At 36.0% G+C, this 26806-nt stretch overlaps 2 protein-coding genes across 3 annotated transcripts; one reads left to right on the top strand and one right to left on the bottom strand.

Moving 5' to 3' along the window:
- Nucleotides 1–2817: 2817 nt before the first annotated feature.
- Nucleotides 2818–5163, bottom strand: LOC131163496 (expansin-A18). The gene is made up of 3 exons (XM_058120092.1): nucleotides 4986–5163; nucleotides 3975–4290; nucleotides 2818–3130 (listed from the first exon to the last, which is right to left on the bottom strand). Exons 1-3 carry the CDS (start codon nucleotides 5161–5163, stop codon nucleotides 2818–2820), a joined length of 807 nt encoding a protein of 268 aa, XP_057976075.1.
- Nucleotides 5164–11868: 6705 nt separating this feature from the next.
- On the top strand, nucleotides 11869–22529 carry LOC131164973 (histone deacetylase complex subunit SAP18). 2 transcript variants are annotated; one of them, XM_058122548.1, is made up of 6 exons: nucleotides 11869–12202; nucleotides 18498–18530; nucleotides 21397–21507; nucleotides 21595–21690; nucleotides 22056–22130; nucleotides 22233–22529. In XM_058122548.1, the coding sequence occupies exons 1-6, from the start codon at nucleotides 12044–12046 to the stop codon at nucleotides 22263–22265; spliced, it is 507 nt and encodes a 168-aa protein (XP_057978531.1). In that variant the 5' UTR covers nucleotides 11869–12043; the 3' UTR covers nucleotides 22266–22529. The 2 variants fall into 2 exon arrangements, with proteins under 2 accessions (XP_057978531.1, XP_057978530.1); XM_058122547.1 differs by having other exon boundaries at nucleotides 11896–12202; nucleotides 22056–22529.
- Nucleotides 22530–26806: the final 4277 nt, after the last annotated feature.

Below are 26806 nucleotides of genomic sequence, written 5' to 3'. Positions count from 1 at the left end.
TGAGTGAGGACAAAACACACTGAAAATGTGAGGACAAAACACACTGAAAATGACACGTGTTGGTCTGTGGGGTCAGTCATTAGTCCGATAAGGCCCGCCCCCTATTGTCTGGTCCAGGTGGGAGAGGAGAGATGCAGTGCTCCCTCGTAGACTTAGGTTGAGGCGTTACACTGCCAAACCAATTTCCTTCTTTTTCCTTTCTTTTACTTTATTTATGTCTTCCTTATTTATTTTCTTTATTTTTCAGGTTCGAGTTTCTACAAAATGTGTAGTAAGATGATGAATTTTATTAAGAAGTGGTTAACTACAAACATGGGATCTACACTTTTCTTGGAACTCGAAAGGAATACACCCTATTCTCATCCTTATTTGGGTATTATTTTCAAATGTCAATAGCTAATTAGGTCAAATTAGTAATCTAAATTGCAGCACACCTATATAAAGAAGGTAACTCATGTGCAAACTAACACAAAGCCTAATCTATAATTTTGGGGGTATCAGTCTTATATTTACTCTCGAGGATTACTTAGATCTTACAACCCCCAAATTGGATATTGTCTTCCCTCAATTTGGCTTGCCCCACATTGTTTTTGGGTCTTTGACCCTCTTTTATGAGAAATAATACAGGAGACATGTCCATTCATACATTCATATGTCTATTTTTTGTATGTGAAACATATGACAATGATTACAACATTGCCAAGTGTTTCATATCTAAAAATTAGGCAGATGGACCTCATGAAGGAACATGTTCCTTGTATAATCTCCTTTTCTATAACTAAAAACATAAGATTCATAATCACACAATTAACAACTTCATGAGAGTTAGTGTTGCATGTGCTCATACCAAACACATTATTTCTATTCATTTTGCGAGCCCTGTACATTTGCAATACCACAACATACAAAAAAACTCAACTAATCAAGATATATTTGAAATGTATGTGGGTTGATACATGGAAGTGTCCTCAAGTATAAAGTCAGTTTTGAATAAGGAATAATATTGTAATTCACTTCTTTGAGGTCAAGCACAAACATACAATACTAGTAGTGTAGGGGGGGGGGGGGGGGGGGGAGGAGGAAAGTTAAATTAATTATTGAATTCTTCATTTGTACACTTAAAATATACACCTTCCTATAGTCAAGTCGAGGAGTCTTCAAGGTACAAACCTTTACGCAACTAAATGTCAAAAACAAAAAGAATAATAATAAAAAAAAAAGGTAAAATGCAAAACATCTTTGACCATATATAAAAACTTAAGGTGAAAGGTTAAGGGTGTGAGGTGGGGAAAGGGTAGGGAGGAATGATTTTGAGCGTGAAGGGGATGATGACATTTTCTGCTAAAGAAAAATGGAAAAGTGGAGAGCTGGCTGGCTGGCTGGCTGGCGTGCTTTATTAGGGAATGGAGTGGGGGTGGCAGTCCCCTCACCAAGCCTCAATTACTCTATTTGTGTTGATGGCATGTCCCCCACTCCCCCTACTTTACTGGGTCCCGCCTTAGCTAGCATGGCATTGGCATTGGCATTGGCATTGGCATTGGCATTAGGCATCCCCTGTTTTGCTTTTCCCCATTGACGGGCCTCTATCAAAGTGTTAATTCTCTTCTCAATTTGACTGAAATCCTCGTTGAATTGGACCATTCAGTTGATCAATTGAAGCCAAACTATTTGATTTTTCTTTTTGTAGAATTCCATTTCCTTGTTTGGCATGACAAGTTAATTTAGTTTTGATATTTTTTATGGAGGTGGGAATTGTGTTGTAGAAACTAGAAAGTATTATTTGTCGGGGAGTATGAGGGAAATGAAAATTATTGTCATTGTCGGGTCATTTCATTAAGAACGACGACAATGTTAATGATTCACATTGTTTAATAAAATATAATTAAAGGATGAAAAAAAAAAAAGAAAGGAAGAGAGAATGTGTCGGAGGAAGATATGATCGTTTTAAAAAATATTGTCAAGAAAAAGAAAACTCACGCTTAAAGAATAATAAGTGGGAAAGGGCATTTTGAGAAGCAAAAGAAGGATAAATCAATTCATTTCTTACAAAACTAACCCTACTCAAGTTTAACTTGTTTTTCAGAGCAATTAATAATCTCAACCAACTCCTTTGTTTTTCAATTTTTGCATCATTAAGGTAAAAAGAGTTCAAAATCAAAACAAATTCCCCTAATATATGAGTTTCAAAACAAAAGTCATTCATTAGACCTAAATTGGATAAGAAGAGTTCAACAAATGTGCCACAAAAGGACTTGAAAATTACCCAAATAAGGCAACGCCTAATTTTCAGCATATGTGTATTCCTCCTAGAAATTATGAACAGAGAATTTTTCCAAGGAAGAAAGAAAATAATAATAGTTAAAAAATGTTTCATTCAGTATCCTGAGACTTTTCCGGTTATACAGAGGAGGTCAACATTTCTTTTTTTATTTTTTAATAATCCGAGGATTCCAGCTACCATCGTGTCACTTTGGATACTATGATGCAGTACCAAACCCGAGAGGTGAAAGTCGTCCGCCCATTGACGCACTTTTGGTAATTTATCACCGTAATGCCTAAAGAAAAAAATCGAACTCGTGACATTGGGGTCACCAAAGTCACAAGTCGTTCTTACGACTTAAACTGGCCCGACTAGGCAGAGGAGGTCAACATTTTATACAAAGAGTTTCTCGACCACAAGCAAAAAGTTATAGAATTAGTTAATAAATTATTTTTCTTAGGAGCATAAATTTAAAGTGTTGAATTTGGATTGGTGAATTTGAAAGAAACTCAATTCAAATTTATATATATTCAAATTCAAGACTCAAAATACATGAGTCAGTAGAAATTGGCATGGGATTTGTAGGTGAGGCCGACGGTCCAGCTTGGTGGCGCGACGTTCCAGGCGACGATGGTCTGGCGGGAGGTGTAGGAAGTGAGGCGGAAGGAGAGAGACTGGCCAGCGAGGGTGGCGAAGGCCTGGTAGGAGGCGCCCCAGTTGTGGCTCATGCTGATCCAGTCGGTGCTGCTGCCCTTCACCCACATGCTGGCTATGTCCCCTCCCCCTCCCACGTTCATCACGTACACCAGCAGCCAGTACCCGTTTCCCTGGAAGCTGAACTGAAGCCCTCCACTCCTCATGCAGGGTACCCTGCCATCAATATAAATATAGTTACATACACACAACAATTAGTAGAGAGGATCAATGCTCAGTACCTACATATTTTATTCAAATTCTAAACTGAAAATTAATGTTCTCCAATGTTACCTTACTTTTGAAAACATAAATTTTATTTACATTACATTTTGTCGAAATTTGTTCGAGTCGAAATTCAGTATCAGAAACCTAAACTCTCAAATATAATATGATATAATATCTGTGTTGGGTTCATTTTAAGAGTTTTATGTTTAATTGCATAACATAATTTTATTTTTCATTTTTAGTTTTTCAAAGAAGCATAAAAAAGTTAGGTTAAACTTTTTTGTTATTTTTACAAAATTTGACAATAAAAAAATTTTGATTTCCATGTTAATTTTTTTAAATAGTTACAAAAATTTATTTCAATTTTCTAGTTAAGTGGTGTATACAAAAGTGGGAGAATATTGGTCTTTTAATTATTCTTTATATTTAATTGGGATTTTACAAAATTAAAAAAAATATATCTTTTCGGTATTTTGAAATCTATAAATAAATACGAAAATTAATTTCACAATTAAAAAAATCCTTTATTTTGTACCTTTCTAATATTAATAATAAAAAATTTAAAAATAAATTGATATTTTTTATTTCTTTAAAAAATAATAATAATAAAATATATTTCACAACAAACATTCCCCGTTTAAGGTAAGTTGATTTTCTATCATCTTCTGTTTTTACGTGCAATTCTCCCAAACAATGAATGTCTAGCTAAGAAATTAGGCAAATTGGTAGAACTTAGAAGTGTAAAAAACTTATTATGTAAAGAAGATGGGAATTGAAGACATGGGGTAGGTACCTGCGGTACATGACGGGGACAATGCCGGCCTTCCAGTCGGCGATTTTCATGAAAGCGGGCTTGGACATGTCGAAGTGGCTGCGGGGAGGGTTGCACCAGCCCCCGTCGTCGGAGTTCTGCGACCAGTTTGGGGGGCAGAGATTTGTCGCCGTCACGGTGGTAAAAGGGGAGCCTCGGTAGCACGCCGGGGACCCAACGCACCGTATCTGGTAGCATGTTCCGCACGAGTACCCATTGTTGAACAGCGTCGTGCTCAGAGCCGACGTGTCCGTCCCGTACCCGTTCGCAAACAAATTCCCATACCCACAAGCTCCTCCTGCAAATTAATTAATCTGAGTTGTTTATTGATCATACACTTACGATTATAAGCTGTTACATAAATTGGAGACTCAAACCCAATATCGATCGGGCTAATATCATGTAATGTGCATGTACGTACTGTGTATTCCTTTCTATTTGTGAATGAATTAGCTCAAACTTGTGAAATTAGTACGAGGTAGCTAATAAATTCAATATATTTCATGTTGTTCTTGCATTAGATTAGGTTAGGCAAGGAGTGTCCCAAGAGGACATTCATTAGAGATAAATTTTGAGAGGGGTGAGAATTTGAGGGTGTCCCTATATGAGATCGGATTAAGTCAAACGCTTTTTATAAGATAAATGTATAAGACCCGTGGATCAAAGCAGACAATATCGCATCGGAATTAAGACCATATGACATGAGAAATAAACTATTTTAATTGATATATATTTCAATTACATGATAGGACTTTATAAGATAAAATCATGAGGTCGGTTGAGTTAAAACTGGACATTACCTCACTAGAGTTGGACTAAAATATGAACCCTCTCGCTCAAGCCTAATTACGTCAATAAATTGAATTTCATACATTCCTATAACTTATGCCTACTAAAAATGTATTATGCATGTCATTCCTCATCCATATACGCTAAAAGTTAATTGACATGTGCTGTGTATGTGTGTGCGTACATATATATAGATGTTCGTACCCATGGTCTCCGAGGCACTCTCATCGCCATAAAAGGTAGCGTGGGCAAGGGCCCATGGGCTTGGCCGGAACACAGAGAGAGCCACGGAAACTGATGATTTGCCGACGATGATTGTCATCAGTGTCCAACCCAACAGAAAGAACCTCCTTGAAGCTGAATATTGGAATAGAGAAGCCATTCGAATGTCGATATTAATCACTAGTACTGCTAGCAGCTCCCAAGTCCCACCTCTCCCTAGCTAAGCTAGCTATTATTTTTGATTTCATATAATGTTCTTCTTTGCATCATATATATAATCTCCCAATACAGAACTTGCATGCTTTCTATTTCTATACTTGAACATCTGAACGTGAGTAGTGACCCCCACGAACATGGGCTCTGCCGTTCAACTCTATTTATTGTTTAAGAATCAACCATGTATTAATCTATGAAAGATTACCTCTACCGGAATATCCTGACCGTTGGATTTACAGAAACTGGTAACTATGACCATTCTGATGATCTAGCTATTCAGATTTTTCATTTGTCATATATCGGTTAAGAGGGTAGGCGGCAGTCTGATCGGCGGTAGGTGTGCATTGAGGCTAACGAGTATATTAATGAGTGGCTAACGACGTGACGGCAGGTTTTATACATTTTCTTCCGTTACCCGCTTGAGAGCATCTATTCTACTTGACTTGTACAGTAGTCCACCTAATGACAAGAATTGTTTTTAAAAGGTTTTTAATTCGATTAGTAGAAGAATTTTTGAAAATGATTTATATGTAGTTTCTTATATCCAAATTTTATGATTTTAATTACATCTGTAATCTATAAATATAAATGAAAATTGAGTTTAAATAGTTGTGTATAATTTTGCACCATGCAGATTGGTTATTGTAAGCTTGGGCAACCAAGAAATTTAAATACATAAATAATAGAATATAATATGTTTTGTATTTCTTTGGACAAGTAATTAAAACACACATATATTAAATGTAACACCAATAGAATTGTTTGAAATAACATTTATCTACTAATAAAAAGTCATAGTTTTTATGTTTGTTGCCTTTATAAGACATGGCAAATGAATATTGACATCCTCTTAATTTTTCAAGGCCCCCCCTCCCCTTTATTTTTAAATTTTCTACTGTGAGTTTGCATACAAGTATGAGGACATGCTTTATTGTGTCATTTCGTCTTCATTCGATGATTTGTGTGTGCCCAATTAATTGATTTTACTTTAAGTGTGTAGTTCGATGATGTGATTGTAGTCGCGTGTGTATGTCTATGTTTTTTTCCAGGCTCATCAAATACTCTCACTAGGCCTTGTCTACACAACAATCGATATCTCATCTCCCATCCTTTAACCTTTTCCCACCATAACTAGGTTTCAAATATGAGACTTTTAATATGAAAGTTTGACCTTAGTTTAAACCATTAGGATGTTCTTTGTGGAATGTTGCCTTTGTATTTGTTTGTGCAATATTAGTAGACTCTCTTGGAATATGGTTATAATTTCCTAACGAGACAGCCATACAGAGTATTAAAATAGAAGGTTGTCCAAGTAAGGCATAAGACATTTATATTGTTGAGTTGAGTCATTTATCCTCAACCATCCAAGGAATTACAAGAAAAGTCGACTAGCTGAAGCACATGATAAACATCGCCAAGGCACAAGGAAATCGCCTAGGTGAGGCGAACCACTTATGGCCTAGTCGTCTCTAATGATTAAATGTGACGTGAGAAGGTGTGGTCAGCTATGTGGCACTTAATTTGCAAAAGACTTGGTCATGCCATGAGTGAATGTGATTGCCTAAAGGAATTAAAATAGGAAATCACCATGCATGCTTAACAAGCTAGATTTCTCCTAGGACAAAAAGAATCGACGCCTAAGAGAAAAACTCCCACGACCTTAATTGATAAACCTAAACAAGTAACTTATTAATTCAAAACTTTTAGGACAAAAGAGTCATTGATGAAGAGTTGTGGATAGTTAACTACAATAAATACCAACATTTAAAAAGGTAAGGCTTTTGTTAATAAGGTGACTTTCAAGCATATGATTGTTCAGCTTAGTAAAGATTTTGGAGTAATTATAGGTTTTTTTTTTTGGTAATTCTTGGAGTTGACTCAGTGATGGGTATATATGTGTGTAATTCATCTTGTAAAAGATTTAGAAATCCAATTCACACATCAACACATTATAGTCTCGTGCCAATTGAGCAGGCCTTATACCTTTTATCTCTCTCTTCTTTCCTTTTTTATCTTCTTTCCCTCTTTTCTAATCTAAGTCTTTTCACATCCCCTTATTCTCCCTCCTTTGTAGAATTTTTTAATATTTCTATGATTTCTTTATCCCTACCTCCTTATTTCATTAGGGCATCCCTTCTAAAATAAGGTATCTATATGGCCAATACCTCTTATGGGGGCTAGTATAACATTCCCATTCATCCAAATCACACATCCGTGACACCAATCACCAATTATCGCATCATCAAAATGGTGCTTGCACACTTTTTAGTCAAACACTCTTTTTGGCATTCCCAATGGGACAAATTATGCCACAATTATTGAAGGCGTGGGATAAAGGACTGATGTCTCTAAAACTAATTAGACTCGTCAATACTAATTTGGCAACAAATTGTCAAAGAAAGTTTCTGTGTGATCTCTCACACCTCTCACGAGATAGTTATGACAATGAAGACAGTTGTTGGTAATGATAGGCTTTAGAATAAGTAGAAATAAAACAGAAAATATGAAATGTAATTTTAATAATGATAGGCGGAATATTGGAAACAAAGTTAAACTTGATGATGAAGAAATAAATAGTACTTGTAGATTTCAATACCTTGGATCTATTATGCAAGTTGAAAGAGAAATCAAAGATAATGTAGTGCATAGAGTTAAAGCAGGTTGGGTATAATGGAGAAGTGCTTCAAGTGTGTTATGTGATCGTAGAATACCCTTAAAATTGAAATGGAAGTTTTATAAGATGACTATAAAACCAGCTATGTCACACCCCAAACCCGACAATGGGACCCAAGGTGTGATGTATAGTAACCTAACCTGTCTTTGTATCATACAAAACACCAATGATACAACAATGAATGAGCCCTGTGGGGTTCTCGTACACCCTGTACACATTCACATACATAACATATATATACACAGCGGAAAGTTCGTTCTATACATACATAGTACCATACCAGTGTCTATACAAATAGAGTCTAAACTCCATAATACAAAACATAGCCCAAGGTGCCAGCAAATACCCAAAATGACAACCCTGTTACAGTCTAAAAACTTACACTAGTACCTTACGCATAACCTAGTATAGATTCACATTTATGTATAAATAATCATAACACTATAATACTCTGCTATACACATCCTCATGCTGACCTATATATAAGGAGGATAACCTCATGCTGGCCCGTATACAGGGAGGGACTCTACTATACTCATCCTTATGCTGACCCATATACGAAGAGGATAACCTCATGCTGGCCCGTATACGAGGAGAGACTCTACTATACTCATCCTCATGCTGACCCATATACGAGGAGGATAACCTCATGCTGGCCCATATATGAGGAGGGACTTTGTTATACTCATCCTTATGCAGACCCGTATACGAGGAGGATAACCTCATATTGGCCCGTATACAAGGAGGGACTCTACTATACTCATCATCATGTTGACCTGTATATGAGGAAGATAACCTCATGTTAGTCCGTATACGAGGAGGGACTCTACTCTATACACTTCTCATGCTGACTTGTATATGAGGAAGATAACCTCATGCTAGCCCATATACAGGGAGGGACTATGGTATACTTAACTACATAACTCTGCATACAATCGTCTTTCATACTTATCACGACATAAGGCTAACCATATCATAACTTACTGAACATAAAATTTTTGCTCTATAAACATAATATTTTTAAACCATAATTCCTGTACTGTTTTACAGTTTTCCTAAAAACTTAATATAACATACTTATTCTGGGAAATCGTAGTATTTCGATATAACATAATTTTCATAGAAAATCATACTCATGCTACATAAGTATAAGTAATATTCTAAACATAAAATCTGCCCTGATATCATATTCTCTAATATTACATATTAAATCTATTTTCCTATTCAACAACAGTATTCCCAAACATTGTATTATAACTTATGTAATTTCTGAAAATAAATGTCATATCATATTTATTTACTCATGCCACACAACTTGAGGGATAATTTAAGTATAATGATCTGCCTAGAATACCTATATACTTCTGCTGGAAATAATCCTATACTCAACTCTGGAATCTTACTTAAATTCAACAACTGATTTTTCCCATGACATACTTATAATAATTAATTCATACTTTCTATTACCTTAAGCTTGATAATTCAGCAAAATCATATTTAATATTTCCATAATCACATGCTCTATTTAAATCAATTAAACTTCTGAAAATACCTGACATAATTTATTCTCCTTACCTAACTGGTTGGGAGGCTTGCCTCCAACTCTATTCGCATGCCCCAACGTATTATCCTCAAAATCCTAGGCTCCTAGAAAGATACCCGATGGGGTCCTCAATCCATGCTTGCAGGGTCCCAAAAACACCCTAACCCTGAAAATATAATACCCTAATTTTACTTCACAAAATTCTAGTATATTCCCATACAACACATAATTTAAACTCAAATAAACTTGGTAATACTAAAAATACCCAATTAATCAACTTACCCTGATTTTGGGATGATATGTAAGTTGGCCTAACCAACAATCTACTCCAGCAGACTTGAAGAAAATCTTCATAGGAGTAGCATGGCGGCTTCCAATCGTTGAACCGGCAAAGAACAAAGCTGAAATCGTAGAGAGAAGGAGAGAGAGTTGTGTAGGAGAGAGTGAAAACTGAGAGAAAATGTTTTCTCCTGCTGAAATGTGATTTTCAGCTATTTATAGGCCTTTTGCCACGTAGCCTCATTGACGAGCCATGACACCTCATCGATGAGTCCAAGAAGATGGCTCATCGACGAATTTCAGGCTCTAAAATCAGCCCTCTTAGTAAGTTCTCGTCGACGAGGCATGTGTCCACATCGACGTGCCCAAGAAGACGGCTCGTCGACGAGCACTTTGCGCTTGTCGACAAGACCCAGCTGAGGCCCCTTTGAAACTCTTTTCCCTCTTCTTTCTTTATTATTTAATTTCTATAATTATCCGAGATACTACATTGTTTGTGTTAGTCGGCCAGACCTTTATAAAAATGCCCATTTGCATGCGCCAGTCGACTAGGCCTTTAAGGCTTTAAGAGATTGGTCGGCTGGGCCTTTGCAAGTCTGGCCATGTGCACACTCTGGTTGACTAGACCGGTGTTTAAAAATAAAGTTTTGCCTTCTTTTTAGTTCAAAACCCCTTCAAACATTTTTGTAAAATGTTTATCATTTTAAATTAAAAGGTTTTTATCAAACTTGGAGTCTTAAGGTCAATCTAAGGTCGTGTATAAGCATCAAATTAAACCATATAAGTATGTATGCACATTCAAACCTAATTACTATTACAACTGAAAAATAAATAAAGTCTTTAGTTTTTTGCTCCTTGAATTCCTATGGAATACGCCCAGTTGTGATCGTTTAAGTGCTTTTATGGCGTCCATATTGCATCTGTCACTTGTGCTTCCAGAAACATAAACTTGTTTACACTCAATGCACAAATGAGATGCTGTGGTTTGTCATACTTAAAACAGGGATTAGACTCAAAAAGTCAGCATATGACATCATATTTTATATTTTGGGTTGTGTATACAATAGTAGAACAATCTTCAACATGAACTAATTGGTTTATGGTTCTCGAGCCCCCATTACATATAACTACATAAAGCTCTAGCCATTCAAGGTCACCCCTAACCTTGACCCTGACCCAGAGTCAAGGATATGCCCCTTTAAGGTTCAGAGCAAAGGTGGGGAGAAGAGGTTCATGTTGTAGGAGATCTAGTAAGTGTTGTTGTGACACCCAATGAACAACACTGTATTCATATTGCCACCCTATTTCAATAATTCATTGCAAAAGGTGATAAGAAGGACATCTACTATGAAATTGATCTTGGTAGCTCATAGTGGCACTTCTAAGCACAATTTTTCATGACAATGATGATAATGATATTTGCTAGCGGTGTTTGAAATCTTGGTAGCTCAAAGAGAGAGAGAGAGTAGATGCATATCTAACCAAAACTATGAGATTAATTAATTAGATGTCTTCTCAAATATAATCGGATTGATTCACTTAATTCGACAAATTAGAGAGATATCTTATATTTAAAGACCACTAAATTTAGATGTCCTTCCAAACAATTTAAGTTGGACTAGTTCACCTAATTGAATAAAATTGAAAGTTATCTTTTATTGAAAAACAAACAAGTGCAAATAAAGTCATTAAAAAATAAAATTTAATATACAATGACACTCAAATAATCATTTATGTTGTTTTAGAAAGATATTTGGAATGACTTTGTAAAAAAGATTATATAATTTTGGACTCAAATAAATTATTTCATTTAAATTTTATATAAAAAATCAATTATTCATATCATGAATAATATATTATTTTTATGGATCACAAAAACATTATATATCTAAGAATATAAATTTTAAATTTTAAGATCAAAATTTTATTTCATTTAAATTAAAATAAATATGATATAAAATTATATTATATTTGATTTAAATTCACACAAATATAAATTTAGAGTACCGAATCTATATTTTCAAAACAAATTTTACAGTCACCCGGTATTTAGAGAGGGCTTAAATTTAAATAAAATATAATATAAAATTATATTAAAATTTGTTCCAATCTAAATTTAAGAGTGGTGGTAATTCTATTTTGGAAATGGGCTTACTTTTTTGGGCCGAGGCAAATGCAAACAAGGCTTGCCAGGCCTGCCGACCAAGCGCGCCCTCCTTTCAATCCAATTGGGAACGAGACTACGAGAGTATTGCTAGACGACTAGCGGAAGGAGGAGCAGAAAGGCCTCGGAGTTGGAAGCAAGCGAAATACGGTGAAGGGGCGCAAATGGTGATGGAGAAGAGAAGCAGGGATGAGAAGATGGTGGGTGTTGGCGGTGATGGCCATAACAGATCTTCCGGCAGACCTCTCCCTTCTTCCGCTCCCCAGACCAGGCCTCCTCCCCCCCCTCCTCGCCCCCGTTTCGAACCTGTTGATCGCGAAAAGGTCATCTCTCTCCCTTTTCTCTGTGTGTTTGCTTCTGTGTTTGTAGAGGTTAAATGTTTTAATTTTATTCTTATTTTAGTGGCAACTGGCACAGTGAGACCCTTCTATGTAATGACATTCTTTGGTTTGCGAATAGACTGATAGCCTTTGCTTAGTATTCTTTAATCTGTTTTGCGTTTTTTTTCAAAAGTGGAAGTTGCCTCTTTTGAGAAAGCGTATGACAGCGTGTGTTGGTTTCTTGAATAAGGTTGGAGAAGAAGGGTTTTGGATGTTTTGGAGGAAATGGGTTAAAAGTTATTTATTTTTTTCCCGCTTCCCTGTCTGTGTTTGTGAATGGGTATTGTAGGGATTGGTTTACAACCTTATCGGGGCTTTGACAAGGGAGCCCTTTTTCGCCATTCCTTTTAGGTGGAGGTAGATGTGCTCAGTACTTTGGTCTTACACGCTCAAGGATTAGGGCTTATTAAGGGCTTTAGCGTTGGCAGTGAGGGTGTGGAGGTTACCTATCTTCAGTTTGTAGAAGATACTATTTTCTTTTTGGAGCATGATATGGAATATTGGAAAGTCATTGCTTTTTTAAAGAATTTGGGGAGGACTTCAGGCTTCAAGATTATATTGTGAGAACCGAGTGGTTTGGATGTTATGGAATTTTGGTAAGTTGTTGCTTAGAGGATTTAGAGAAGACATCAGGCTTCATAATTAATACTGCAAGTGCTGGGTGGTTTGGTAGGGATTAATGCTGTGAGTGCCAAGTGGTTCAGTTTTGTTTTGGCCAACTTGGGTCTTCCTTTTGAGGTTAATCCTTTATTTACATATTTTTTGGATATTATCGTGGTGGTGTCTCAGTAAAATATTAGAGGGTTGAAGGAGGGATTTTATTGATTTTTTAAACATATAGTAAAATTTGAAAATTAGTCAACTTTTAAAACTATTTATGGAAGTAGGACTATCCACATATTCAAGATGTGGACAGTCTGCATGCCTCCACGAATCAAGGTTCAGGTTTTGATGATGAGTAAAAGTTTGCAGGCATGTGTGCCCTCATCCATTGCATCTAGGAGGGAAGAACACTCGTCTCTCATACTGATAGCTAGCCATCACCATGGTTCCATCATTGCTGCCGAACTTTAATTGCCGAAGAAGAAGAAGAAGAAGAAGAAGAAGAAGAGTGGATGGTCTTGCAGCGTCGCCGACCTCCACAACAACCAAATTACCACATGTTGCTGTAGCCGTGATGCCATTTCCATGGAGCTGCCCAAGCCTATACAGCTTCCACCATTTGTGGCAATAATATCTCTCCTTCTCTCTCTATGCATGTCAAATGGTGTAGAAAGAAACCCCTTTCCCAGGAGCTTGAGTTTGGGACGAGTGCTCCGATAGCGTCTCTTGTTGTGGTGGTGGTGGCAGGGTAGGGGTTTGAACATAACCGAGTTGAATGCTAGGAACCTCTTGGCATCTTGGGGATCAATGACAGGTTTTTTACATATAGTTATTTCAAAATACGAAAATAGTCAACTTTTAAAACTATTTGCGGAAGTAAATCTATCCACATCTTCCAGAAGCAGAGAACCCCAAGGCTTCAACCCTAAAATGCAGACAATCCCAAAGCTTTAGCTTGAAAATGTGGATGGCCTTCACGAATCAAGGTTTAGGTTCTAGCAAACACCTCAACTACAACCTGTGACACCTCACCTCCTTCTCCTTCCCCAGCACCAACAAACACTCAGAGGGAAGAATCTACTATCCATCTCCATCGAACGAAACCCACCGTATTTGGACATTCTTGCATTGTTATCAAACCATCACCATGGTTTCCAACATTAGGGAATGGTGGAAGCAATATGGGCTTGCGTAGTTGGTATTGGTGTTATGAATGGAGACAGCAGCGCGACAATGGTGTCATGGTTGCGGTAGTGGCGTGGTGATTGGGATGCTGGGGGTCATCGACGCTGCAGGGTCTTGTAGTCTTCCTCCTTTTCTTTGCTTGGCAATCAAAGATGTGAGGATGATGGTGGAAACCATAGTGGTGGCTCAATAATAGTGTGAGAATGTTCAAAGATGGTGGGTGTTCTTGTGTGGAGATTCTTAGAATTTTTTTACACAAATAGTTATTTTGAAAATTCAAAATACAAAAATAGTCAGCTTTTAAAACTATTTATGGAAGTAGGGTATTTGCATCTTCAAGATGCGGACAATTGCATGCTTCCATGAATCCCGTGCATGCTTTGGTGATGAATAAACAGATAAGTTCTTGTTTGCAAGCATTTGTGTACCTCCATTGCAGCACATAGCAATTCACCACTTCTCCTCCTCTCCTCCTCTAGCACCACTGTGAGGGACAAATCTACTTCACTTCTCCACCCAACAACACCCCCAATCTTTGAACACCCTTGCTCTATTACCAAGCCATCACCACAATTTCCACCACCATCGTGAGCCTTTATGTGCCAGAGAAGAAGAAGAAGAAGAAGAATAGGAAGAAGAGTGGAAGGCCCCATAGCATCATCGACCTCCTCAACATACCAACTACAAGTAACACCATTGCTTTGACACCACTGCCTACTGCTCGAGGCCATACAGCTTCAACCATTTCTGATAGTAGTCTCTATCTGTCCACGGGCTCATCAAAAGGATGTAGAAAGAAACCCCTCCATGGGGAGCTTGAGTTTGAGATGAGTGCTTGACTATTGTCCCTTGCCATGGTGGTGGCGAGGGTGCCACTCAATGGAACCAGGTCAAAGGCTTAGAACAATCAGCTTCTTGGGAATCAATGACACTTCTTGAAAGCCTCACTCGTCCAGTCATCTTGTCGATTATGGGTGCCATGTGCATGGATAAACAAGTGCTTAAATGCTGTTGGGAACTGTTGGGGAGCATTAATTACTTGGTCAAGAAAGGCAGGTTGTTCACATTTTTGGGCTGTAGGTTTGGGTTGGTCTGCAACTTGAAGATGCGAGCTGCTCTACCTTCTGTAAATAGTTTAAAAAGTTTCTCATTTATGTATTTCTGAAATTCCAAAAAATATCCATTTTTGTAAAAAAAAAAAAATTTCTCCTTTGATGGTCGTATTACACTTATTAGTGCTCATTTTTTGATTATTACTATTCATCTATTTGTTCATTTTGTCTCTATTTTAGAATTCCAATTGTTATTGCACAGAGAATTGGAGAGGGTCACAAGACTTTTCTTATGGTTCAATATATGTGAGTTTAAGATAGGTTATTTAGTTGGCTGAGAGGGGGTTGGTTTGAAGGCCTAAGCTAGGAGGTTTGGGTTGTTAGTTTGCCATCTAAAAAAATTTCTTCAGTGGGGTAATGGTTGCGGAGGTTTCTTTAAGAAACAGATTCCCTTTAGCACAAGCTTATTAGGAGTAAGCATGGTCTTTCCATTGGAATGTGGGATATTAAAGAGTGCATTTAGGCTACTCAATTACTCATATGAGTCCTTGAATCTATCTCTCAAATTTTTCATCTTCCTTTTCCTCTTATATGTTAGAGGGTTGGGAATGGTAATGCTATTCATTTCAGGGGATTATTAAGGGACTGATGCATCTTTATCGACTTCTTTTTCCCTCTGTTTTTTAGTCTTTCTCCAATGCATGATTCGGCCCTTTTGTCCCTTGACGATAAATTCTCATGGGATTCTGGTTCTTCCAAATCATTAATTAGATGAGAGAGAAGTGGATGATCTGGTCAATATGCTGCTGATGCCCGATTCTTGATTCTTTTTGGATAGCAAAAGAAATTCATTAGATAGAGAAAGAATGTGTTATAGGAGAAGAGACATCTCTTTAATGAAATCTAGGAACCCCCAGAGAGAGAGAGGAAAAAAAAAAGGAAAGCCAAAAAGTGTAAAGAGCAGCACAAGAAAATCAGCATGCCCTAATAAGAGAGTGCCAATCGTGCTTAATATCTGAAAAACACATCCCCTTGAAGTGTCCATCACCTGCACACCATAAAGAAGCCAGAAAATGAATCTTCTCCTACACCAACAAATTTGATAACTTCTTCCCTGAAAATAGTGGCAAGTTAAGTTCCTTCCACAAACCCCAAAAAGCTGCAAATAAAGCACAATTCCATAATGTGATTCCTGCCTTCTTCCTTCCAAACCCAAGAAAAGATATTGCCAAAAACTCATCTACTGTCCTTTGGCAAACCCAACTTTCTTCAAAATAATTGAATAGCTTGTTCCAAACCTTCCATGCAAAATCACAATGCAAGAAAAGATGCAGAGCAGATTCTGAGCAATTAAAACAAAGCACACATATATCTGGAGAGATAGCCTTTAATGACCTCCTAATCTGCAACAAGTCAATAGTATAATCTTATTAAGCACAACCAACCAAAATAATGCTTTGATTTTTGAGGGGATTTGGCCTTCCAAATAGTTTTGTTGAGTGGAAAGGAGAAATCAGTGCTAACCAGGAATTCCAATTAGATTTGCTGATTCTTGATTCTTTTTTGTTTCATCCTTGACGTTATACTCGTTCTAGACTTGTGGATAATTTGTTTCATTCAAAGTCCTTTCTGGATCATTTGATGAAATCCACAAATCCTCATCCTTTTTCTTCAGAGAGAGTTATTTGGAACGCTATGGTTCTCCCTTAAGATTTACTATAAAAAAATGGTCCTCTCTTTAAGATTAAGGCTTTCATTTGGACTTTGGTGCTTAAAAGAATCAAAACTAATGTCTTGTTGCAATTTGGGATGCTTAACAAAGCAATTAGTACAGAAATTTGTGTGGTGTTTAAATTCTAATGAAACAGGTGAGCATTTGTTTCTTCATTATCAGGTGGCCCAACAGCTTTGGTGTAATCTTTTTGCCCTTGCTGGTGAGTGTTGACATGTGGGTGTCTCCCTACATTTTTTAAAAAATTTGTGCATAGCAGTCGTTAGTGGCTCCAGAGACTTACAAACATGTGGAGCAATATCTCAGGGATCCTCCAATTAACATTTAGGCTGTTGGGGTCCGTTCCAATAGTGCTACAGAATGGCTGTTATGGTCCATAACAGCTATCACAGATCTTTACATTTATTATACTGGCTGTGAATGACAAATGTATGTTTTAGTCCTTTTTCTTGCCTTTGTTTTTTTCACTCTTCCTTTTATTGAAGCTTAGAAATTCGATTTTAAGGTGGTTTATTTTAGTGCGTAATTATTATTTCTTATAAAAATCATTTTGGGTTTATTTTCTGTGGCATTTAGTGTGCATTTTATTAATAACTAGCATTCAAATAAACCCAACTTTTTCTCTTATTAAAAATTCCTTATTTGCATATTGTAAGTTATTTGTCTTCTTTCAATTTTACTTTCTTGTGTTTTTCTTACATCTTATTTGGAGACAAAAATACATTCTATTGCTATGCATTTTTGTTCTTGTTTAATATGTGAACATATGAACATTTTATATTTTGTATTTCTTTATATTTATGTTTTATTTGTTTCTTTCTTTGAACTTCACTTATAATCAATAAAGTAGCAAATGCATGCTTCTCGCCAATAGCAGCTAAAGCAACCAAGATGGCATCCAATACTAGTAGTAAAAGCTATATTTATAATTGATTTAAATTTACTAAAATCATTTGAAGCATTATTATGTAGGATTCTGGATCAAAACATGTGAATCTAAATGTTTTTAGCAAGTTTTCTATTGCAAAATAATGAATTCATGACGCAGTGTCTGTTACTTGTTATGTAATGTATTCATGTCTGAGATGGTTGCAACTGTTTCATGCTATCACACAGACTGCCATTTTTAAACCATGCTCCTTGTAGAAGTATTCTTGATGATGAGGATTGGGGGCTTTGTTAAAAATAAAATGGTAAAGTGTTGTGCCAGTGTGTGTAGCCCACAATTTTTTTTGGGTTTTGTAAACAGAAAGAAGTGCTAGAATATTTAGTGATCAGGCTGTACCTTCTTGGCCTTTCTTTCTTCTCTTGGGGCTGGGGCTTCTGAGGTGTTCTGGGGTATTTCTTTAACGGATTTGCAAAGGGATTGGGTGCCATTTGCAATTATTCATTTTTAGTTGTTGGAGTACGTCTTGTTCTTTAGCATCTAATTTTTTTTTATTCCTTAATATATTTCTCTTCCTGCCAAAACAAAAAAAACAAAAAACTCACAAGGCAGCTGCACAGATGTTATCATTATAGGACAAGATATACCAATCCTCATGCTACAAAGAACTGTAATCATTATAGAATTGGACACTCAAACTTATTGAAAATTTTGAAATTCAGCTGTACTTTTGTTCCCACAGCTGTTCATATTCTGAATTGTTTTTTCCATGAATTGCAGACTTGTCCTTTGTTGCTTCGAGTTTTCACTAAGGTATGTGCATTTTTTTTTTTCCAATTCTTTTGAATATATCGAAATATATATTTCTATGTTCTCATTGCAGCATAGATAATGATTTGTCTCACATGCATGCTCATACTCATCCCTATTCCCTGCTAGATACAAATGAAAAGGCTTTTTAATTGTATTAAACTTGTTTTCTTGCTTTCATAAATATTTCTCCTGCTCAAAACCTCTCAATTTTCACTCGTCAGATGTGTGCTGAAGTGATCAGTCACTTTAAAAATGAGGGGTTTTTGTGTTGACTGACAGCTCTAAAGAGCATATTGAGCTGTTTTGTTACTTTTTTTCCCCCTGAAAAATGCCAAAATTGTGCTTTGGTCCTTTTGTTTTCTAATTTGATCATGGTATCTAGTCCTTGTAATATCAATGACAATAAGTGTAATAAATAATAAATAAATAAATAAATTCATAATAATGGCATCCTCTTTTACAAGAATTGGAGCATGTTTTGGTTGTTTTAAATTTTTTATTTATGAGAGGTGCTGAATAAAATAAGCCAATACACAAAGAAATGTGTACTACCCTATTCTGAGTGTATTGTTGTTTGAAGTTGTACACTCTCCACCTATGTTTGATAAACTTTTTGGAGCTGACATATGAGTGTGTGAGTCTGTGTGTGTGTGTGTGAGAGAGAGAGAGAGAGAGAGAGAGAGAGATCAGTTCCTTTAGAGGAAGGGTGGGGATCTTTTTATGTTGGATTTTTTGTTGACTGTTTCAAGGCTTGCTTATTTGAGCATGCCAAGCAATATGAAAATTCAAACTCGGGGCGTTGGAGTGACATTGGGAAGACAGCCTGCTGTGTGTTTTTATTTGCCTGGGATATTGAGTGATAGGGCATTTGCATTGATATATAGGTCAGCGTGTGATCATCTGGTGGCTAAGGAAAGTAAAAGAGGATGGCCTTTGGCCACTGGTAGTCTGGTAGATTATGTGTGGGATTGTCAAAGGATTTAAAATATAATGTCCATAGGCTAAAGATATTAGACATTGATGGCATCAAGCAGACTTAAAAATATGGCCTCTGCTCACCTGAAAGATTGTGGTTCAGCTCAATATTCCATGTTCCTTGTTGAGTATTCACAACTAGGATAGGTATGATCTAGTCAATTTTATCAATTAAAAAGGACATGGGGCTTCAATTGATGCACGGGGAAAGGAACCACTAAACCTATATGAACGTTTGCTGGTGAAAATCAGTCCATTTATAGGAAAAACTATGTGGTCAGTTTTCTTTATACTTTCTATTTTATCCAATTAGTGGCTTATGTTATTGGTAAAGTGGTGTTAGTATGCTGTGGACCTATAATTAAATTTTTGTCCTTTTGACTCCTTTCAGTGGCTTGTATTGCCTTCTTTATGAATCTAGTAATGAAGTCTAAAGAGGCTATAGAGTACAGGGTGTTATTTATGAATGTTAGATAATATTTAGGTTGACATTCTGCTAGCACTTTTGTTAGTTAATTTATTGTCTTTTAATTGTGATAAAGTCCATGATGTTTAACATTTTATGATTGACTAATGCCGCAGTTGTTAAAAGGTGCTGATACTAAGATGCAAGGAGTACTTGGGCCTTAGGCAGCAAGCACGTGCTTGAGGAAGATGAAGCTTATATGTTCTAAAAACTTTATAAAATTCTTATATGCTAAATTTGAATTTTGTGAACAAATTACTGCTAATTTTATACAAATGGTTCTGGTGAATCCTACTAAGGCTACTATTATAATGCTCCATTTGGATCCCTAATCCGATCCAGGCATTGCCATTCCTTTGGATTGCCATTGACTTTCAGCCTATCCCCACCCCAGTTTTCCAATATCTTATTTTAATATTGCTAATCTTGAAAGTTGTGCACTCCTCACAAATTTATTGTGAATTTCTTGCATTCTTACTGAATATTCTCATTTTTATGCCCCAATCCTATCCCTAAGGAATCATTTGTAAATCCTAAATATGGCATGAGCTCTAGCCAGCAGAGTCGATTAACTCAATGCATGACAATACTTAGTGCATTTATCTGAAATGAATTTCTTTGTTTAAACTTTAATTATAAGTTTCCTCATTTGAAACTAAAATTTTTGTTTGATTTGTCTTAATTTCATTGTTTTAAAGTACTTGGAAAAATTTTGGAATTCAAATCAGGTTTTGTTTTTTGTTTTTTTTTTTTCCGAGTTTCTTTCTTTTTTTCTAAAATGAGTCTGGTCAGTCTAAGGTTGTCCTGGGGGTTGCTGGTCAATTTACGGTCAGATCTCTCTGTTATTTGAAAAAACAATAATATGTGTTTGTCCTATCCAAGGATGTCTGAATTTAGGAACTTGTAATTTTGAACAACATCAATCTTTAACACGCTGTGTTTTTTGGGTATTATATATATATAAATATAAATATAAAACTTATAATCAATTTTAGGTGAAGCCCTGCTTTGTTGGGAATTCCTGAAAACTTGAAATTGGGAGAGTAAAGTGTCAAATTATCCTCTGAAATTTTCTATTTATGTTCTAGAAGCTGAATGGCTTAAACTTTAGGTTTGTTTTTTTGTTTTTTCGTTGTTGAGGGGTAGCCCCCTATCAGGGTGGGGAGGGGCTATTTCCAAAATTTACATGTGAAGAAACTAAGTGATTAGGAAGGAAAGAATAGAATGACATTTATTTGAAAGGGTGCACGTTTTGGCACCAAACACAGCCTGGCAGTTGGGTGAAAGGCTCACAGTTTGGTTCTTCTTGCAGCTTGGGCACAAGCTACGCATTTAGGCGAGCTTTTAACCAGCATGATTAAGCATGTCTTGCTTCTCTTTAGAAACTTCAATTAATCGAGCATGTTTGCTCTTCCATATATGCAGATTGGAGGTCATCATGGCATGGAAGACTTTGCAGTGAGAGGGAAGGAACCCAAAGATGAAGTTCAAATTTATACATGGAAGGATGCTACTCTTCGTGAATTAACTGATCTTGTAAGTTGACTTGCCTCTCTTCCCTTTGTTCTCTATGGTAGGTTTTTTCCTTCTTTTGTCCTGTAGTTATAGTTTTCTTTTTTTCAGGTTAAAGAGGTCGCCCCAGCGGCAAGGAGAAGAGATGCGAAACTTTCATTTGCATTTGTGTATCCTGATAAACGTGGTCGTTTTGTGGTGAAAGAGGTAGATTCATTTTTTTCACTTTTGGAGAGATCATTAACACATCAATGCTGCATATTGGATTAATGCTTCAGTTAGATTCACATTAATACAAAGTGTGGGGACTGATACTGTTGGCAATTATCAATGAACAAAGTGGGCTTCTACAACTCTTGTGATCAGGGATCCCATCTGTTCTTTCCAGCATGACCGATGCTGTATTTGAATTTTCTTCAAATCCTGTAAAATATTTGGTTATTGTTGAGAGTTATCCAATGGCATCAGCCATGCAATTGAACTTTTTTACACAACCATTCACATGAACACATGCAAACACCATTTCGGCAGATATTTTAATGTTACTTATGGATTTCCTGGTTCTTGTGAAGGTGGGGAAGACATACTCTTATGGAAATGGAAGACGACTTGATGACAACAAGGCATTGGCTGAACTTAGCTTCCAGGTAAAAAAAAAAAAAAAACACTTTCTCTTGGGGAATGAGAACTTGTAGCCATTTTGGATGCTTCCCCTTTGTAACGGAACATTCTAATTTTAATTTTTGTAGATTGGAGATTACTTGGACGTGGCAATCATGTAGAGGGTCAGAAAATGTGGGGATGCTGTTTCTAATATAGGTGGGTGTGGGTTTGCTATGGTGAATTGAGCTGGGAAGGACCTGTAATGTAGCAGTCAGCTTTCCATTTGGATTTTAGGTCAGTTGCATGCATCTTCGTTGTGTGCATTTCATGTGCAGGTGCAAAGTGGGGCTGTTAAAATGTATGATGTAAGGATGTACGATGACTTGAAATCGTTTTCATTATGTTTCAGCTTTCTTTAATAAACTTCATTGTTAGTGAGGCAATCCAACTCTCTACTACATATGCTCCTTTACCCTTCTTTCCTTATCTCCCATGCTTAATAATAATAATAATTACAAAAACAAGAACAACCTTAATTGGACAATTGGTATGTAAGAATGGAATCAGGTTAGAGGGAATGAAATTGAAATTATCCCTTTAATTTTTTTATTTAAATTTTTATTTCATTAATATCTTATTTCATTCTATTCTACAAATTAAATATAGTGTAAATCCTTACTATTTCTTTTTCTTGGGAGGTGGGTTTTGGTAAGCTTGGCAAATCAATGGAATTTAATCGAGAATTGAGTCACCGAGGGAGTGGAATGTGTAATTTTAAAGTGTGGATTTTAAATTGAAATGGATTGTCTTCCATTCAGTTGTTTTGTAATAAAAGTAGCGAAATAGAATTATTTTTATAGCAAATTAGAATGATGTATTTACATGTAAAATATTTAATGAAACTCATTAATTTCAAACCCAACTATTTAAATGCTCAGTTACACTGATAAAATTTATACTCATCTTTAACCTTGATGTGTAAAACAATAATAACAAATTAAGCCTTGAGTTCCATTAGGTTGAATTGATTACATGAATCATTTTTCATCAATTTATACAATTTGGATAATTTTTTTCGATAAATTCAGGACTATTAAATTCTTACTATGTCATTCCAAATTATCTTGTCTATTCCTACCCATTCTATAATTCCTCACAATAACTAATTCACTCTTCTTTACATATGCATGTCCAAACAATTTAAATCACCTCTTATCTTTTTATCTATAGGAGTTATGTGGTAACTCACTATGAATATGTTTATTTCTTAATGTATCTTTTAATGTATACTACTCATCCATCTTACTATTCTCATCTTGGCTACTTTTATTTTTTGGATATAATGTTTTTTAGTCACTCAACATTCTGTTCTATATAGCATAATTGGACTTACAGTAGTCCTATAGAACTTCCTTTATAATTTTAAAAATATTTTATGATCACAAAAAACATTTGAAACACTTCTCCATTTTACCCAACCTGCTTTAACTCTAAACATTATATCTTCTTTAATTTCTTCTTTAACTTGCAGAATAGATTCAATGTGTCAACTATTAGTGTAACTGATTTTTTCATCGTCAAGTTTAACTTTTTCTCTAATAATTCTCTTACTATGACTGAAGTTATATTTATATATTTTGTTTATTTTCACTTATCATAAAACCTCTAAATTCTAAAACTTCTTTTCATAATTCTAATTTAGATTTTACACCACCCTAGTTTCATCAATTAAGACAATATCGTCTTCAAACAACATTCACTATGGAAACTCATTTTGAATACTCCTGGACAGTTTATCCATTACTAAAGCAAAAAACTATGGGCTCAAAGTAGATCTTAGACGTATACTTAGATTAGAAATTCTCTAGCCTCTCCATTTATAGTTCTAACACTAGTCATTGCTGCATCATACGTATCCTTAATAACATCAATTTACTTACTACATACATTTTTGTTTTTTTAAAACCCACCATAGAACTTTCCTACACACCCTATTATACACCTCTAAGTCAATAAATATCATATGCAAGTTCCTCTTCGTTTTCCTACACTTTTTCATTAATCTTCTTAAAAGATGTATAATTTCTTTTGTAGATCTCCCAATTAACACAAAACCAAATTGATTTTCTAAGACCTTCAATTATAGCCTTAATCTTTGTTTAGCTACACTTTATTCCCATAGTCTCATTGTATGACTCATAAGTTTAATTTCATGATAATTATTACAATTTTGAATATTTTCTTTATTTCACAGATAGGTATTAAAGTATTTTCCTCAATTCATTGAGCATTTTCTTAGTTTTAATAATTCTGTTATATAAATTAATTCACAATATAATTCCATTATCATCTAGGCATTTCCAAACTTCAATTGGGATGTTATCCGATCCTACAACTTTTCCATTTCTCATCTTTTTTAGTGCAAATTTGATTTCGTTAACTCTAATTTTACAATAGATCTCATATTTTTAGCCTTTTCTCATATGTCAATTTTAAGTTTAAACCTTCTACTTGATCTTCATTAAATGACTTACTTTCATATTTCTTTTATGTCTTCTCCCTTAAAAAAGACAATATCATTCTCAGTTTTTATACACTTTAAATTACCTAAATCTTTACTCTTTTCAACTCTACCAAATTTATACATGTCTCTTTCCCCTTCTTTTATCTAATCTAGCATACCTATAGGAACCCGAACCAAAAAAAAGAAAATAAAATAAATAAAAGAGAAGGAAAAGTAAGGAAAGAATGAAGATGATTTGGTTCAACACCAAACCGTCGACGGTATGTTTGAGTTCCCGCGAGCCAGCTTGCCTATAAATAGAACTTAGGTCATTTTTCATAATTTGTTCTTCTTCTCTGGTCTCCCTCATCTCCCTCGGAAGCCTCTCCTCTGAAAGAAACTGAGAAGGCGAGGGAGAGGGGAGATTAACGGGTATCCGGATTGGAGTAGAAGGAAAAGAGGTCAGACGTGAGAAGGCATAGTAGACCGAAAAAGAGATCATTTCCAAATGCATCTGTCCATGGAGCTGCTCTCACTGAACGATTGCGTTCGAAACAATGAGCCCCGTATCTCAGACAGCTCCTAATCGTCTCCTCTGTCAAAAGATTCAATAACGGGCTCTCCAGTCTCGCCCAATCTCTCCGCCCCTTCTGGCCAGGCGGGGGCAGTTAATAACTCTACAAATCTCTCCTATTCTCCTCTCCCTCCAAGTCTGCAAAGCACACCCCAATCTCTCTAGATCGAGACATCCATCTCATACTCTCTCCTAGTCAGATATCAACACTATCTCTTCCTCTCTCTCGTGCTCCACTCTCAAGTCCTTCTCGTCTCTCAACTGGCCTCAATGAGGCTTGGAAGGAAAGAGCCCTGTGGCGACGTCTCTGGACTCCCCTCTCCTCTCTCTCTCTCTCTCTCTCTCTCTCTCTCTCTCTCTCTCTCTCTCTCTGTGTGTGCTAGGGTTTCCGTTCCCTCTCTCTGCCGCGCATCTCTCTTGCTCCTAAAGTCTCTCGAGGCTCCGACTAGCTCTCCAATCATCTCTCTTGTCTTTCTCGGCTTGCCGGCGGTTTTCTCCTCGCCGTATTCAGGAACCGGGGAATTGTTCTAGGGAGTGGGATAAACAGTTTTTTAGGAACAAGTAAGGGGAATAAATTATGTCAACTTTTTCTTAAATTTGAACCAATTAAACTCAAGTATATGAACTCGTGTATGTTATATATGATTTTCTAAATGATTCATGCATATGAAACTGATAGTTTTACTTATTATACGTATTTGGGGAAAAATCAAAGTGAGTAGGGTTGATCATTTTCCTTTTCCTTATTAAACGAGTATTTTGATTTGAGTAAAAATTATGAAGATGATCAGACCTAATTTTCAGCAAAAATATATATTTTCTTGAACAGTTTCGTATCTCATGATTTATCAATTAAATGTTGTGTGGCATGATAATTATTTATATGTTAATGCACAACTGAATATGAGTTTTTACGGTATTATACGATGGAAATGTGATTTATACTGATTGATGGAAATACTGAGAATGTGGTGAAAATGGTGAAAATTTGAAATGACGGCTGAATGCCGAGATTGATATGACTTCTGCATGTTGGAGTTTTGATATGACAGCTGCATGTCGGGGTTTTGATATGACGATTGTATGTCGGGTTAAATATGACAGCTGTATGCTGGGTTTTGATGTGATGGCTATATGCTGGATTTTGATACGTCATGTTTTATACTAAATTACAAAATGAGTTATATAATAGTTTTTTATTACTTAAATTGCATTATATGGTTTAAGAACCCCAAGGACCAGATGTGATGAAAGCATGGTACTGTAGCTAGTATGTGAGATAGTGCAACCACATTGTTCTGGATAGAAGTGTTGGTAATGAAAAGTCGATTTGGCCACGGAAGGATTGGGTACCCTCCTGGAGTCTAGACTAGTCTGGGTAGGCAAATCGAACTTGCAAACATAAGGTTTGACCTAGCCTGGTGGTAGGCCAGCCAAGGCCTAGTCTTTGGATCGCACAATCCGATCATGGAGGTTTATACATGATGATGTTATATGTCCAAAAGGGGGTTTCTTCTACGCATATATGTGAATTTATGTAAATGTAATTAGTTATCAAGTTGTTTTGTATTATGAAAGAAATGTGTATTTTCAACTGTATAGGTGTGAGTTATATTGTACAAATGTCTTATCTGTCAATAAAG

The sequence above is a fragment of the Malania oleifera genome, chromosome 9 (genome assembly GCF_029873635.1).
Source record: "Malania oleifera isolate guangnan ecotype guangnan chromosome 9, ASM2987363v1, whole genome shotgun sequence".
NCBI classification, from domain to species: Eukaryota; Viridiplantae; Streptophyta; class Magnoliopsida; order Santalales; family Ximeniaceae; genus Malania; species Malania oleifera.
This window is presented reverse-complemented; position numbering and strand designations above follow the sequence as displayed.

Coding starts and splice junctions, on each gene's coding strand:
- LOC131164973 (XM_058122547.1), top strand. CDS start 12,044: ATGGTGATGGAGAAGAGAAGCAGGGATGAGAAGATGGTGGGTGTTGGC. Junction 12,203..18,497: donor AACCTGTTGATCGCGAAAAG/GTCATCTCTCTC, acceptor CATGAATTGCAG/ACTTGTCCTTTGTTGCTTCG. Junction 21,508..21,594: donor TTCGTGAATTAACTGATCTT/GTAAGTTGACTT, acceptor TCTTTTTTTCAG/GTTAAAGAGGTCGCCCCAGC.
- LOC131163496 (XM_058120092.1), bottom strand. CDS start 5,163: ATGGCTTCTCTATTCCAATATTCAGCTTCAAGGAGGTTCTTTCTGTTG. Junction 4,291..4,985: donor GAGTGCCTCGGAGACCATGG/GTACGAACATCT, acceptor ATTAATTTGCAG/GAGGAGCTTGTGGGTATGGG. Junction 3,131..3,974: donor GTCCCCGTCATGTACCGCAG/GTACCTACCCCA, acceptor TATTGATGGCAG/GGTACCCTGCATGAGGAGTG.